Source organism: Dipodomys ordii, unplaced genomic scaffold (genome assembly GCF_000151885.1).
Source record: "Dipodomys ordii isolate 6190 unplaced genomic scaffold, Dord_2.0 Scaffold127, whole genome shotgun sequence".
NCBI lineage: Eukaryota > Metazoa > Chordata > Mammalia > Rodentia > Heteromyidae > Dipodomys > Dipodomys ordii.
The window spans coordinates 1,201,390-1,217,149 of record NW_012267343.1 but is presented as its reverse complement, the minus strand read 5'-3'; the positions used below and the strand labels follow the sequence as shown (position 1 = coordinate 1,217,149).

The 15,760-nt window shown below is 49.8% G+C and overlaps 1 protein-coding gene across 3 annotated transcripts in view; it reads left to right on the top strand.

The window, feature by feature from the left end:
- The window catches only part of Gsn (gelsolin), a 58,921-nt gene that overhangs the window by 19,684 nt on the left and 23,477 nt on the right, over positions 1-15,760 (top strand). The window contains exons 3-5 of one of the 3 annotated variants that reach the window (XM_013030151.1): positions 13,103-13,172; positions 14,466-14,670; positions 15,217-15,371. In XM_013030151.1, coding sequence (XP_012885605.1) covers positions 13,149-13,172; positions 14,466-14,670; positions 15,217-15,371 — 384 coding nt within the window. In that variant the 5' untranslated portion in view covers positions 13,103-13,148. Of the gene's footprint in view, positions 1-12,861; positions 13,035-13,102; positions 13,173-14,465; positions 14,671-15,216; positions 15,372-15,760 lie in introns of those variants that run through there. The other 2 variants (XM_013030150.1, XM_013030152.1) reach the window with 2 other exon arrangements.

Sequence of the window (15,760 nt, the reverse complement as noted above, 5' to 3'; positions counted from 1 at the left end):
AGCTGAGGGACAGTGCCCAGGCCCAAAGTTCAAGCCCCATGACTGACCAAAAAAAAAAAAAAAAAAGACCAATTCTCATTGCCCAGAGTGGTCAGGTAACCCCTGTAATCCCTGCATGTGGGAGACTGAAGAGGAGGATCGTGAGTTCAAAGCCAGCCTGGACTATTTAGTTGATATTTTTGTCTCAAAAAGTCAAAGGCCAGGGATATATAGCTCAGGGGTAGAATGCTTACACTCCATGCACAAGGATCAGGTTTGATCACTAGTGTTATAAGATGGATTCATTAGTGAAATGAATTCTCAAGTTGAATAGGGAGAGAGGAACAGTAAATTGGCCCTCAAGTGGCAGAGGCTACCTTCAGACAACACTGGGGAACATTCTGCCTGAGGATACACATCTGACTTTCTTAATTCACATTTGGGGAAACTGAGGTCCAGAGAGAGGAGAGAGAGAGAGAGAGAATGGCTGGCCCATGGTCCACAAAGGGTGAGGAGCAGAAAAGAGACCCAGGCCCAGCTTTGGTATCAGCAGTAGGCAGGTGGGACTCTTCCCCCTCAAACCCATCCCACCCTTAAGAAAATACAGTGGAGCATGACACTGGGTTCCTGAGGAAGTTTTGGTGTTTCATTGTGTTGGGGAGGAGGATCATTTCCAGAACTGTGTGTGCCCCTGGGGCCTGCGGTGTTGGACTTGGCACAGCTATTTCGGACAAAGCCACAGGCTTGTATTTATAGGCTGATGGGATTAGGTTGGCCTGTGTTAGGAGGTCACCGCCTTTCTTCTACTCAGCCCAGCCGTGGCAGAGGAAGACGCTCTTGGGGGAAGTTGGGACCCACAGGTGAGCAAAAAGAGAATTGGGGTACCCCCTGAAGCCTGCTAGGAAGAGGGACATGGAGGCATATAGAAGGAAAGCCCCACTCCTAACTTCCCAGTTCAGTCACCAGGCAGATCTAAAGAGATGAGTCCTGGTCCCGCCTTGTTCTCTTCCTGCATGTCCCCACCCCTCACAGCCTAGGACCGCAGCAATGGTGGCCGGGCCTCCTTCCCACCTGCCTGCCCTCTCATCCGGCCACACCTCTCCCTTGCACAGACCACACCTCCCAGCCACCCTCTACCTGCTTACCACTTCCTGTGCCTGCAAAGACAGAGCTGGGTTCATCCTTCAAGGCTCTGCTCTAATGCTCACCCTTTGTGGACTTCCCACTGCCCACAGCAGCTTGAGCCATAATGGTGTTCCTTGTCTGTGCTCCTCACGGGGCCAGGACATACCATGGCAGGGCTAGGAGGGAAGGGAGGGAGGGAGGAAGCAGTAGCTCCTGTCTGGCTACTCACCTTGCATATCTAATATCCATCTGCACAACCCTCTGGGGTTTAGCTACTTTTTTAAAGATGCCAGGGCTGGGTACCTGTGGCTCACACCTATAATCCTAACGACTCAGGAGGCTAAGATCTAAGAATACTGCTTTGAAGCCAGCCAGGACAAATTCAAAGACTCCTATCTCCAATTAACCAGTATGACAAACAAAAAAACAAAAACTGGAGATAATGATTCAAGAGACTGAGCATCATCCTTGAGTGAGAAAAAACTAAGTCAGAACATGAAGCCTCAAGTTCAAACCTGCTACTACTACCACAGACACACAAAAATAAAGATGCGAGAGGAGAGTAATAGTCCTGAATGCAAACCTTGTTCTGCACTTCCTAACTATTTAGCCTCCTATTAAACAGCTCCAAACCTCAGTTTTCCTATTAATTAAATGGGATAATGCCAGTCATAGGTCTTGGGGAGAATTCAACCAGACAATGCCTGTTATGGTGTCTGGTTCATCAGCAGGAGGAATTAGAGAAGTGCTAAATGGAAAAGCTTCTAATATAGGGCCTTGCACAAGTCGGTGGCCAAGAGGAGAGATGAGATCTGGAAAATCCTGGCATCCTGCTCCACCCTGCACCTCCCCCCACCCCCAACCAGTCCCCTGGGCCTATCCTGTTCCCCAGATCAGGGGAGCTTTGTGTGGGGATTGTTTTTCTTAAGAAGTTTCCACTGGTGCCAGGCGATGACTCAGAGTCTGAGTCATGAAGATTGAGGGCCTGGGAGTTGTGGGAAGAAAGGAGGAGGAGAGAGAAGAGAAAAGGGAGAGGAAGGAAGCCCTAGTTCCAGTCTTGGCTCTCCCACTGTTTGATCTACCAGACTTGATAAGCCCCCGCTCTTTCCTGTTTGGCCTCAGTTTCCCTATGTATGAAAGGAAGGTGGTGGGCTTTGTTGAGTGGGTCTTACTGGTGGCTGAGCCTTCGATCAAGCCTCATTCAGACGTTCAGATGCACAAGTTGGGTGCAGGGGGTGTGGCCTGGGAAACTGTCCTTTGCCTGAGCTCCCTAAGGGAGTTTCCGCACACCTGAGCTCCAGAGGTGTTCCCCAGCTGCCTTCTGGGGTTAGTGGCTCCAAGCTGGGGCGGCTTGACAAGGGAAGGCTCTTGTGGAATGTTTTGGAGAGTGGTGTGTGGGAAGGGTGGGGCTTTTATTTAAAAACAACAATAATAAATTTTAAAAAATCAACAGCATGAGCAAAAACAGACCAAGAAAAAAAAAGGAGAATAATGCCAATGGATTTTTATTTGTTTGGGGAAAAATTTATCTCATTACTTGTTACTATTAAAGTCGTTTAAACCCAAAACAAAACAAAACCCCAACAACAACAGCCAGTAACTCCCATCTATAATTCTAGCTACTCAAAAGGCTGTCATCTGAGGATCCCTGTTCAAAGCCAGCCCAGGCAGGAAAGTTTGTGAGACTTGTATCTCCAGTTAACCACCAAAAAGCTCTAAGTGGAGCTGTGGCTCAAGTGGTAGAGTGCAAACCCTCAGCACACAAAGCTCAGGTACAGCCCCCAGGCCAGAAGTTCAAGCTCTCGCACCAACACACATAAAAAAGGAAAAATACAGGAAGAATAAGTTTACAAAATAGTAAAAAGTAAAGAAACAATATTCTAAAAATATAGTTTGCATAGTTCTTTGAAATAAAATCACATATATTTATGTAACATCTGTTTTACTCATTTTCATTAATTCAATGATTGTGTGTGTGTGTGTGTGTGTGTGTGTGTGTGTGTGTGTGTGCGCGTGCACGCGTGCTGGTCTTGGGCTTGAGCTCAGAGCCTGGGCATTGTCCCTGAGCCTTATTAACTCAAGCCTAGTTCTCTATGCTCTTCACCACTTCAGCCATGCTCCACTTCTGGCTTTTTTTTTTTTTTTTTAATCTGTGCAGGGCTTGAACTCAGGTCGCTGTCCCTGAGTTTTTTCACTCAAAGCTAGCACTCTACCACTTTGAGCCATAGAGACATTTCTGATTTTCTGGTGGAAACAAGAGTCTCAGACTTGTCTGCCTGGGCTGGCTTTGAACTGTGATCAGCCTCCTGAATAGTTAGGATTACAGGTTTGAGCCACTAGCACCCAGCTGAATGTGGTGATTTTTAATAAACGTAATTATACAACTACCCGGTTTTGGTTAGTTTGTGTGTTATTGAGATAGGGTCTCACATAGTAGCCCAGGCTGGTGGTGGCCTCAATCCTCTTGCCTCAGATTCCTGAGTGCTGAGATTCCAGGCGTGTATCACCATGTCTTGCTTATGCACTCATCTTCAGAACCAATCTTGAGAACATTTTTATTACTTCATAAGGATCCCTTGTGCCTGCTTGCAGCCAGTGTCCTGTCCACCTCATGGCTAACCACTCATCTATTTTGCCTCTGAATGCCCAGATCCCTGTTCTTTTCCCAGCCTCATGCTCTGGCTTACAATCCTACTCAAAGTATTTCTGTGTTCTGACCTTTGGATTTCTCCTCAGTACAAGAGGGAAGAATTACTCCCCCTGCCCTTGCAGGGTGTTGTTTGAGTTTTCTTGATGTGTACAAAGTGTTCTATGCACAAGAGGAGCTGGGGATGTGGGAGGGAGCCCGGCACATAGAACATTTCAACAGCCCTAGTTAACATTATTATTATTTATGATGATTATTATTTTATTATTATTATTTTATGTGTGTGTGTGTTTGCATATGTGCCAGTACTAGGGTTTAAACTAAGGGCCTCTGACTCTTTTTTTTTTTTTTTGGGTCCAGTCATGGGACCTGAACTCTGGGCCTGGGCACTGTCCCTCAGCTCTTCAGCTCAATGCTAGCGCTCTACCACTTGAGTCAGCGCCACTTCCGTTTTTTTTTCTTTTTTGCTTACGTGGTGCTGAGGAATCGAACCCAGGGCCTTAGGCATGCAAGGCAAGTGCTTTACCACCGAGCCAACTTCCCAGCCCTATGGGCCTCTGAATCTTTGCTTGGCTTTTTCACTCAAGGTTGGTTCTTGACCACTTGAGCCACATCTCTACTTCTCTTGCTTTCTGATAATTAATTGGAAATAAGAGTCTCATGGACTTTCTTGCCCAGGCTGGCTTTAATCCTCAATCCTAGATCTCAGCCTCTAGAGTAGCTAGGATTACAGACACAAGCCACCGGTACCTGGCCTTAGCATTGTAAAGTACTCATTCTACACTAGGCCCAGGGCTGAGCATCTCACCTGCATGATGGACTTTCGTTCTCCAGGATGGCCCTGATGGGTTAATACCATTTCATTTTAGAGCTGAAGAATATTAGGCTCTGTTGAGGGTCACATAGATAGACTGTCCTAGAGCCCATTCTTTTTAGCCATTGTATCAAACTACCTTGTACCCCTTGGGCTATGAATCCTGGAGCCAGAGACGGAAATGCAGGTTTAGGACACTTACTGCTAAGAGCTAGGACCAGGAAGGTGCTGTGGACATTCATGAGATATGATCCAAGAGAAAAGTGACATGGGATGCAGCTATCAGGTAGATCCCCCCAGAGCAGGGCATGAGGAATCAAAGGCCAGATGTGTGTGTCCTGGTGTCAAGAGCATGGTACAATGTATATACTTAGACACGTGGTCCCAGCAGTGTGGGACCTGAGCTACGGCAGTGGGTGGGCTCCAAGGCTACACTGGGACTCTCTCTATCGTGGCAGAGCCCAGGGCTCCAGGAAGCAGCAGCAGGAACCATTTTTCTCCTCTTCACAAAGGGTTGCCTGTTTTTCCCTTCCTCCTGCTTGTCTCTGGACGCCAAAGAGTGGGAGTGTCCCAGAGGGGCAGTGGGATCTGGAGCATGCCCCAATACCCCATTAGCTTGGACAGAGGTCAAGTCCTAGGGCCAAGTGCATGGCTCAGGAGGGCCTGCCACACCCCTCAGATCCTCTTGCGTAGACCCAGCCCACCAACGTGGACTGGGACCAACAGAGCCCAGTAGTTTTCCTCCACGTGGTACTTACTCCCTGCTCTCCCCTCCCTGGCTTTCACTCACTGTGGACTGTGGACATGTTGGTGTTTCTGGGCCTTGGGGGACAATGAGCCTGATTGTGGCAGGGGCTGTGGAAGCAGAGGTAGAAGTTGCTGAGAGCTGTTGAGGAGGTAGGTGGATGCTCAGGAGAGGAGGCTGTGGACCGGAGGTGAAATTTCTTGAGCCTTCCTGGCACCCAGAACTCATGGTTTTGTTTTGTCTCATCCTACAAATGCTTGGCTTTTTCTGCTCAATACTGATGCTCTACCACTTGAGCCACATCTTCACTTCTGGCATTTTGCTGGCTAATTGGAGCTAAGAGTCTCAGATTTGTCTGTCTTGGCCCCTTTCAAACCTGGACCTTCAGATCTCAGCCTCTACCACTTGAGTTACCGCTCTACTTCTGGCTTTTTCTGAGTAGTTTATTGGAAATAAAGTCTCACAGACTTTCCTGCCCAGGCTGCCTTTGAACTGTAATCATCAGATCTCAGCCTCCTGAGTAGCTAGGATTTCAGGTGTGAGCCACTGGTTCCTGGATCTCTTGTTGAGACAGTCTTGCTATGTATGTCAGGCTAGCCCAGAGCTCACTACATAGCCCAGGCTGGCTTCAAACTGGAAATCCTGGCTTTGCTTCCTTAGCCCTGGAATTATAAGCCTACATCACCACACCTGGCATCATACGTGCCTAAGAGCAACTTTACTAACACTTAATCTACATTAAACTCTGTGTTAAAACCCAAGTGTGTTTTACCTGGTTCAATTCTTAAAGCAACCATAGGAAGAAGGTACTGTAATCTCCAATTTACAGATAAGGAAATGGTGACACAGAGATCCAAGATGACTTGCTTAACTCTACTAGCTAGTTCAGGGGTAGATTGCCTCCAGACTTTTCTGTGGGAACTCTTCTCCAAAACACACCCATGGGTCCCTCCCTTTGTTTTTCTCCCTCTTGGAAAGTCCTCCCTCTGTGGAGCTCCCCCGTGGCTTCTCCTGCCCCATCTGGTCCTGGCTGGGGCATCACAAAACCTACCTTCCTTTGCCAGCAGACCTACCTACAGATGGTGTCCTCCGAGTCTTCTGCGGGTTCGAGTCACCGTGTCTGCAGCTGGTCCTCTGTCATGCTGTACATTTGTATTTTGCCTAGGTTCCCTTGGCAGGTTCCAGGATCTTGAGTGGGGAGGGAGGACAGGGACAGGATAGAGAGGCTAGGACCCAATTCTTTGGATCCCCAAGTCTCCCAGGGTAAGCTCCTCCCCTAAGGCAGGGGAGAGCCCGCTGCTGCTATGGATCCTGGCACAAAGGGCCCCAGGGCTCACACTATGGATGGCCAAACCTTGCAGCTTCCAGGGCATGGGGTCAGGAAATGGTGGAGCGGGGCCCCTCTGGATGTCCTGCCCTGGCTTGCTGCATAAGGTGGGGTTGGTTCTGGAAGATTGGAGAGGGCCAGTGGCTTCAGTCCCTGGGATGATTGGCCTCTTATAGGTGGCATCAGCCAAGACTCACTGGCCGTCTGCCCAATTGCTGTCCACACCCAGAATGAACTTGGCCAAGGCAGAGGCCCAGCTGGCCTGTCAGGGAGCCCTGATCCATAGAAACCTAGACTTTGGCTCTGGCCTGGTTGTCCAGAGACCTGAGTTCTAGGTTTGTCATGCCAGGCACTGGCTTTGTGGTCGTGAGGCATCATCCTCTTTTTCTTGGTGTTGTCATAACAACAAGGAGAAACTGATGCTCATTATTGCTACCCAGCCCTGCTCTGTGTAGTGTACTCAGCCCTCCTCACCCCACCCCCACCCCACATTCTGCAACTGGACATCACTGTCCCTATTTGTAGATGCATTACCTGAGACTCAGAGAGGGAAAGACCTTGCTCTAGGTTACACAGCTCAGTCTTGAACACAAGTTCTACTGCAAGACCCATAGACTTCCTCACCCCCCTCATTCCATGCTGCTCTTCCTTGGTGGATGTGTGTTGCCTCTGTGCAAGCCAAGCAGACTGTTCAGGAAGACAGTGCTCACTTTTGGGGAGGTTCTACTGAGTGTCAGGCCTTGGGCCCCCCTCATGGCTTCCTGGGCTCAGTCTCATCCTCCCCCATTTTATAGATGAGGAAACTGAGGCCTTCATCGCAGGCCACTCGATTCTAAAAGCTGAGTTCTTTCCAGTCCACAGGGTTCACCAGGACCTGTCTAGGCCCTGTGCAGTTTCACTGGGTTTCATAACTGGCTTCTCTGTTTACTGACCATTGTCCCTGCTGGCAGAGCCCTAGGCCAGAGGGGCGGGTGCTCCCAGGAGGACTAGAGAGAGAAACAGTGTTAGCAAAAGCAAACAAGCTGTATGAGAATGGCTGGCTGCCTGGGAAATCCAGAACAACAGTGTTTGAGATGAAGGAAAAGAACAGGGTGGTGTCTTCAGGCCCAGCCAAGGTCTTTTGTATATCATGGCTGGGGGGTGGAGGGGGTGGGGGGTGCGGATGAGGCTACGCCTAGTGGATGTTAACCATACTGAGAGACCCAGAGAAATACAGAGACTGGCCTGAGGTCAGTCACAGAGAGAATGAGGGTCTAGGGCCGATTGTAGATGGCCGGGGGGGGGGTTGGGGTCAGTCACAGGGGACCCAGGGTCTGCAGAGGAGTGTGGGCTGTACCACTTCATCTTGTGGTGGACATTGGATAGCTGCTAAGTGTGTGGCACTGAGCAGGATGAAGCTCAAGATGGAGGTGCAGCAGATAGACTGATGGAGGAAGTTGGTGGGGAGTCTGGCTGTCCCATGTCAAAGAACCTGTGCTGGACCTGAGTGCCATGTGTTACAAGGAAAAGACTACAGTCTGTCCTCCACCTAGTGGCCCAAACCTTTGTCCTGGACACTCATGGCTTTCTTGGTGCCTCCTCCTGTTAGAGACTCCCGACTACCAGCTTGGCATGGGCTTGGGAGGTTTAGCAACTACAGCTCGGAGCCTCTATAGGGTGGCCCTACTCCTGCCAGGTGGTGCCAGGGCTCCTGCCTAGTCCCACTGGCTTTGGAGTAGGTTGGATGTATGTTCAAATCTTCAGTAATGCCTCCTTCCAGCAGAATGACCCTGAGCAAGTGACTGTCCCTCTCCAAGCCTCAGTTTCCCTGGCTTGGCATGCTGCGCTTCCTGGCTTAAATCAGGGGTCCTGGGCTATCTGATTCAAAAGGACCCATAGGGGTGACCTGGTCCTCTCCTCTGACCTGCAGCTTAGGGACGTGTACATTCTGGGTATGATTGTACAGCCAGCATTGGGAGTGCTGTCCTGGAAATGAGACTTAGAGTCAGACCGCAGCGGGGCCTCCCCTGTTTTTTGTACATGGGGACACTGAGGCCAGCAGATGGACAATGAACTGCCCAAAGCTATTCAGGAAGTCGTTGATAAAGCCAGCCCTGGCATGGGGGAGGGGAGGGGCTTCAAGAGAACCTGAGTTCTCTTGAACCTACACATCATCTTCTAGGCAAGGAACCGAGTCAGCTAGTGTTACCCCACCTTCCTCCCCACGTATTGATGTCCTCTTTGAGGGTTCCCCACCCTGGGGGTCCCAGAGGACTAGGACCAGGTACCAAGTTCCAAACCTACAGGGCAGGCAAAGCTGCAGGACCTCTGTGATCATTAACCTGAAGCCAGGGACCCTGGACTGGTGGTCACTGACCCTGGGGTCTAAGCTGAGCCACCGTGGCCTGTTAATCACCAACTGGGCAAGTTCCAGCCACACTGTTCTGTAAGGGGGGCTGCTCAGCCAGACAGGCGGGCTGTCGCCTCAGGTCCCCTTTGTGGGGCTGAGAGGATAAGGACGTTTCCTCTTGATGTTCACTTGCATTTTCTGAATTGTCTAAGAAGCAAGTATCCCTTTAAGTCTAAAAAGCATTGTTTCTCTACTGGGTATCAGTGAGCCATACCTATAATCCTAGCTTATCAAGAGGATGACATCTGAGGATTGTAGTTCAAAGACAGGTAGAGCAGGAAAGTAAGGGAGACTCTTTATCTCTTAACTAACCAGCAGAAAAGCCAGAAGTGGAGCTGTGGCTCCAATGGTAGAGTACCAGCCTTGAGTTGTAATTGCTGAGGGACAGAGCCCAAGCCCTGAGTCCAAGCTGTAGTACTGGCATACACACACACACACACACACACACACACACACACACACATACACATAAAAGATTAGTGACCTATAGGAAAAGAAAACTATATTGAATGCATGCTTTTGAAGTTTTTAATACCTACAGCAATGCTTTTTGAAAGTTTTTCAATGATCATCTTTAAGTAGTCAGATAAATGGGACTCAATTCAGCATGTCAACTTGAGTATAACACATCTGAAAACTTTTTCCCCGCAAGTGTCATGAGGTATACTTTGCCTGTCATACATAATTCGTTCACTGTGAGTGTACAGTTCCATGATTTTACTAGATTCTATCGTTTGTGTCATTCTCACTGGAATCCATCACTCTGGAAAGAGTGCTGATAATTGCAGTGATCTGGGTATTTCCTTCAGCTTCAGGCAAGCCTCGCCATGTCCTAGAGTGAAATCTTCTCTTTCATCCTTTCAAGCGGGCTGCCTGAACAGTTTAGTGTTTATTGACTTCTTGTGGGAGGTCTGTGAAAAGAGGAATAGGAGAAATTATTGTTCTACAGTTTGCTTTTTTTGTGTGCACCTGGACATGTCTCTGAGCTTATTGAGTGCCTACTGTGCGCCTGGCACCATCGAACCAAACTCATTCTCCCCTCCCTCCCCCCACAGCTGCACAGTGGTTCATTGTATGGCAGCTCTATAATTTATTTAAGCCAGTATACTTGGATCTTTCCCAGTTTCCTCCAAACAATGCTTCAGTGAACATCCTTGCACGTATATGTTGGTGTTCATCTGTAAGTAATTCTGTAGGAAATGTATGCTTTGAATTTAAACAACCAACTTGCTCTCCAGAGAGGTGAAACTGGCTTATGCAGCCATCAAGTAGGCATGAGCAGTGGGCTTAAACCTCCTGGGAGGAGGGGAGACACTCTGAGTCTAGCCCAGGTGGGTCCTCTGCAGGCTTCATGGGCCTGAGGGTGGGCATACCCAAGCCATGGAACACTTGAGAACTCAACATCCCTCTAAGGCTCTCCACAGATGCTCAATGAAGTCGACTCTTCAGTGTGATTCATAGGTCTCTGGGGCACCTGCCTCCCTGGCCAGCCTCATCTCCTCGTATCCCCTACACATCAGCTGACCCTCATTATTCCCTGGACATGGCCTGTGTTTGCCTGCCCTTTGCCCAGTCTGTTCCCTCCACTTCAAGGCCCAGATTACAAGTCCCCTCCTCCACGAAGCTTCTTCCTATGGTGGCAGTTGCCTTCTTTCCACTCTGTATTCTCTTAGCCTTTGATCTGAGCCCCACTTCCCCCTTAAGGAGGAGGAAGTTGTGGATGGGGAAGAGCAAATTTCAGCCACATTAGATAAGAAGCCTTCTAACCTGGGTTCCAGGAGGAGATGGGATGGGTGACTGTTTGCCCAACTGCAGGCCAGGCTGTTTTTATAGGAATAATCTAACCCTAAGCAAGGGCAATGACCTGCAGTAGATAGGGAACCAGAAGTATGGAAAAAAAGCAAGTAATGGACAGGAATCTAGCCCAGGTCTTCAACTTCTTACTTGCCATAATGTGTGGGAGAAGATTGAGACTCTCCCTTGCCCAGGAGAGTGGGTACAGAGAAAACAGGCTACCAGCTCAAGACGCATGGGCTTCTTATCTGCAAGACATGAATCTAAAGGGTTCCCCATGGGAAGACATAAAGAGTATCAAAAAAGAACAACGTTGTACATGGAAGTAACTTCAGGTTTTGTTAAAAATAAACCTTTTTAAAACAGATGCATGTTTTGGGATATGGGTGGCTCACGCCTGTAATCCTAACTACTCAGGCTGAGATCTGAGGATCACAGTTTGAAGCCAGCCTGGGCAGGAAAAGCCCAAGAGACTCACCTCCAAGTTACCACAGAAAGCCAGAAGTGGAGCTGTGTGCTCAAGTGGTAGAGTGTTAGTACCTTAAGCAGAAAAAGCTCAGGGACAATACCCAGGTGCTGAGTTCAAGCCCAAGTACTGGCACCAAAAAAACAAAACAAAACAACAACAAAAAGCAAAACAAATGAATGTTATTTAAAGGCTGGGCACTAGTATTTCATGGCTATAATTCTAGCGACTCAGGAAACTTGTAGTTCGAAGCTAGCCTGGGGAAGGAAAGGCCATGAAATTCGTTTTTTTTAAAATTGTTATTGTAAAGATGCTGTACAGAGGGGTTACAGTTACATAAATCAAGTAATGAGTACTTTTCAACAATGTCACCTCTTCCCTCCTTTTCTGTTTTTCCCTCCCAACCCCTCCCCCACTAGTTGTATAGTTCATTTCCAACATAGTGTCTAGAGAGTATCACTGCTGCATTTGTTCACCCTTTGTCCCTCCATTTCTGTGCTCCGCCTTTTTCTCCCCCAAACAGATAAACTTACATAGACTCACAAGACAAAAGGTACAGAAGTCAAAAACGACAAAGGAGAAAAAAGAAGTAAACTAACAACAACAACAAAAAAAACACTCTTGTTTCCATTTCTTGGAATTCATTTTGATAAATATCATTTTATAAAAATATAGCATGCTTGAAATTTGCAAGTCATCCTTATGCAAGAGCCAGACTAATCATCTCTGTATTGTTCCAATTTTAGCAAGTATGTGTGCTGAAGGGAGCACCATGAGATTTCTATCTCTTTAATTAACCATTAAAAAAATGCTGTGGTTCAAATAGTAGAATACCAGCGGAAAAAGCTAAGGGACAGTGCTCAGGTTCGGAGTTCAAGCCCCAGTATTGGCACAAAAAGAGAAAAGCCAAAGTCTGTTAGGGGCTGGAAAGCAGCCTTGGGTTAGTTTGGAACTCATCCCCAGATCTCAGCCTGCTGAGTAGCTAGGATTACAGACTTGAGCCATGTTGTCGGTCTCCTTCTCTGACCCACCCTGCCCCTCTCTGAGGTTTGCCTTCCCTTCCTGTAGTTGGTGGCTATGCCAGCTGCCTTGGGTGGGAGTTCTGCCAGAGCTACTGTGGATTCAAGCCATTTGAGTAACACCGGGCTCTTCCTAAGTACTCTGAAAACTATGTTCTGACATACCATTGTGCAGAGAGCTTCAGGAACATGCTAGGTACAGAACGCAGGGGAAGCTTGCGGGAGGTCACACGGAAGGAGACCGGAGATGGGCTCCCCATCCTTCTTTCTTGGATCCACTTAGCTAGCCCTGACCTAGCACCTGCTGTATGTCAGGCTCTGGGCTGGGTCTCTGCCCGGGGAGGTTCGAGACCGCGCCCAGGTCGGGTCGGTCCCAGTGGCAATCCAGCTGTCTCCAAGATCCAGGACAGATCCCCGCCTCTCCTCACCCCCTCCCCACTTCCCCCGCGGGGATCAGGGCACAGCGCCCTGCCCTGCGTCCTCCCTGCGGGGCGGTCCCGGGTTTGGGCGGACTGGGCGGGCAGCTACTTAAGGTCTGGGACGCGAGGCTGCGAGGCTGCGGACCGGCTCTGACATTGCACTGTGGCTGCCATGGCGCTGCACGGCTCCTCCGCGCGGCTGGGCGCGCTGGTCCTGGCTCTGTGCGCGCTGTCACCCGCCCTGGCGGCCACCACGTCTCGGGGTTCAGCCCCGGCGCCAGCACCCCAGGGGAGGGGGACCCAGACCCGGGTGAGTGCCCAGAGGGGGTTCCCTCTCCCCCCGACACGGGGGCTCCCGGAGTAACTCTCTATTGTAAGTTCTTGCAGATACAGCGCTAGGAAAAGGGAGTAATTCAGGTCTAGAATGGAAAAACTGTTTTGTTGCTTTGTAAGTATCTCTTGCTGCTTCTGGGCTCTGGCCAGGGGAGGGGAGCGGGGGCCTCAGGGGACCAGGGCTGCTTCCCTTCCTTCAAGCTAACCTTACTTTAGAGGGACTTCTCCCTCACCCACTCCTTTTCCTTGTCTAACTTCTGATGGCCCCCACTGCTCTCCTCCCACCTTCTGATCTCTTCTCCCATGGATTCCCTCTCACTTACTACTTTCTCTCCTTTTCTCTCTCGCCTAGTCCCTTCCTGTTTCCTGTATCTCATCCCTGTCTGCTTAATTGTCATCCCTATTATTTATTCTCCTCTCTGCTCTTTCTCTCTGGTGATAACTACTCTTGGTCTTTCTGCCTTCTTCCCTATCCCATCTTTCTGATTTCTCCCATCTGATTTTGCTCCCCTCAGATCTCCCTTCCAGCCTGTGTGACCTGAGCCTGCTGGTGTCTCCCCTCGGGTTCTAGCTTAACCATCCTGCCCGTCTCCATGCACGCCTAACAAACAACCTTTCTCATCCTTGACCGCCCCTCCAACAGGCTCCTGCAGATGCAAGGCTGCGTCCTCTCCACCTTTCCCAAGAAATGGGACTGTGGGGTGGTGGATGGGTGGAGGACTGGGTGGGGGGCAGGAGGGAGGAGGCAGACAGTGCAGGAGGCCACTTGGGCTTAACAGGCCAGTCCAGTCCCTTCTTGGCAAGTGATAACACAGGTCATGTTCCTATCCTCAGTAGGCTGGGCCCTCACCTTTCTTTGGTCTTCGATTTCCCACAGTGGGGCTGGATGATGAACTCTCTGAGGGCCCTTTAGCTCTAACAGCCATAAAGGCACCAAGAGGCATAAGATGAGTCCCGGGGCTCCCTAGATTTGCCACTCTTGGGGGACAGGGGAGTGGGGAGGTTTACCTATAGTCCAGAAGTGCACGCTCCCTTTGGACAGTTTCCTCCCTGGCAGAGTTGGTCTACCTCTCTGTGCCTCAGTTGTTATGATCAATTGATAATAAAAAGGGAAGGGAGAAGAGAGGCAGAGACCCTGCCTACCTCTTCCCTATCGTCTACCCTCTGACCCAAAAAACCGGGTGAGGGAGTCCTGTACTAGGGACCCATGCTAGTCAAGGCTGAGGATTTAGAGCATAATCTCTCAGCTTTCTAACTCTCAGAAAAGGGTCCACTTGCCTTGGCCACGGGGACAGCTGGAGGCCCAAGTGAGAGGCTCTTGGTGCTGGAACTCAGCCTCCCTCATGCCCAGGGTTTCTCCCTGCCAAGACTTCTGTGTCTGCTGAGCCTCTGCCCCCTCTCTCCCCAGCCTGGCAGCATGGTGGTGGAACACCCTGAGTTTCTCAAGGCGGGGAAGGAGCCCGGCCTGCAGATCTGGCGTGTGGAGAAGTTTGACCTGGTACCTGTGCCCCCCAACCTCTACGGAGACTTCTTCACGGGCGATGCCTATGTCATCCTGAAGACGGTGCAGCTGAGAAATGGAAATCTGCAGTACGACCTCCACTACTGGCTGGGTGAGGCTGACCCACCCAGCCCCTGCCCCATTCCCAGGCTTCCCACCCCCATACAGCAAGAACCATTGAGGTACGCTCCCCCAGGGCATGCCAGCAATCCAAGTGATGACTGGACCCTAACTATAGGCCAGGCCCTTGCTAGTAGTTGCTGCACCCCAGACTCTAGAGCCTACTTGGCTCTAGAGTTCAGATCCCAGCTCTGCCCCTGACCTCTGCCCTGCCTTTGGCTAAGTTCACCATATCTCTGTGGATGAGACTCATCCATAGAGAAGAAAGGTGAGGGTGAACACCAGTTTTGAGGACCCTGGATCCCCTCCATAACTTCTATGGTCCAGCTCCAGTGACATCCCCTTCCCCCGCAGGTTTGAGACCTGTATAACATAGCTCTGTTCTGCAGTGCTAATTGTCCTGTGTTCCCCTCACTAAGTTCACAGGAGGCAGCGGCTTGCTCAGCTTCCATGACTGGACCCAGGCAATGCTCCTCTTTTCCCTGGGACTTGAGACCACCTTCCAGAAGCCTGGCTCATGCTTTTCTAATGTCTCTAGGTGAAAAGTGTAGCCAGGATGAGAGTGGGGCGGCCGCCATCTTTACCGTGCAGTTGGATGACTATCTGCATGGTCGGGCTGTGCAGCATCGTGAGGTCCAGGGCTTTGAGTCGGCCACTTTCCTTGGCTACTTCAAGTCTGGCCTGAAGTACAAGGTGAGTTGGGCTCCATCTTTTGAGTGTCTAGGATATATATATATATATGCCCCAGTGGCAGGATGCACTCAGGTCCAGGCTCTTCTGGCCTCATAGAATGATGGATGGACAGGCCAGAGGTCAGGCTTTGGAGTCAACCAGCCCTGGGTTTGAATTTTGAACTCTTCCTAACAGTGTGATCTCGGATAAATCAGCCTCCGTCTCTAAGCTTCTGGGGAAAAGAAAATTTCCAGTGATGTCATAGGGTTATCTTCCTTAGACCCCCAGCAAGTTCTCAGCCATTAGTGGAAACCAACCATTTTACCTGGTACCCTGTAGTTCTGATCCTGAGTTTCTTTTGTTCAAGGCTAGCTAGTACTCTGTCACTTGAGCCACTCACAGACTTTCTT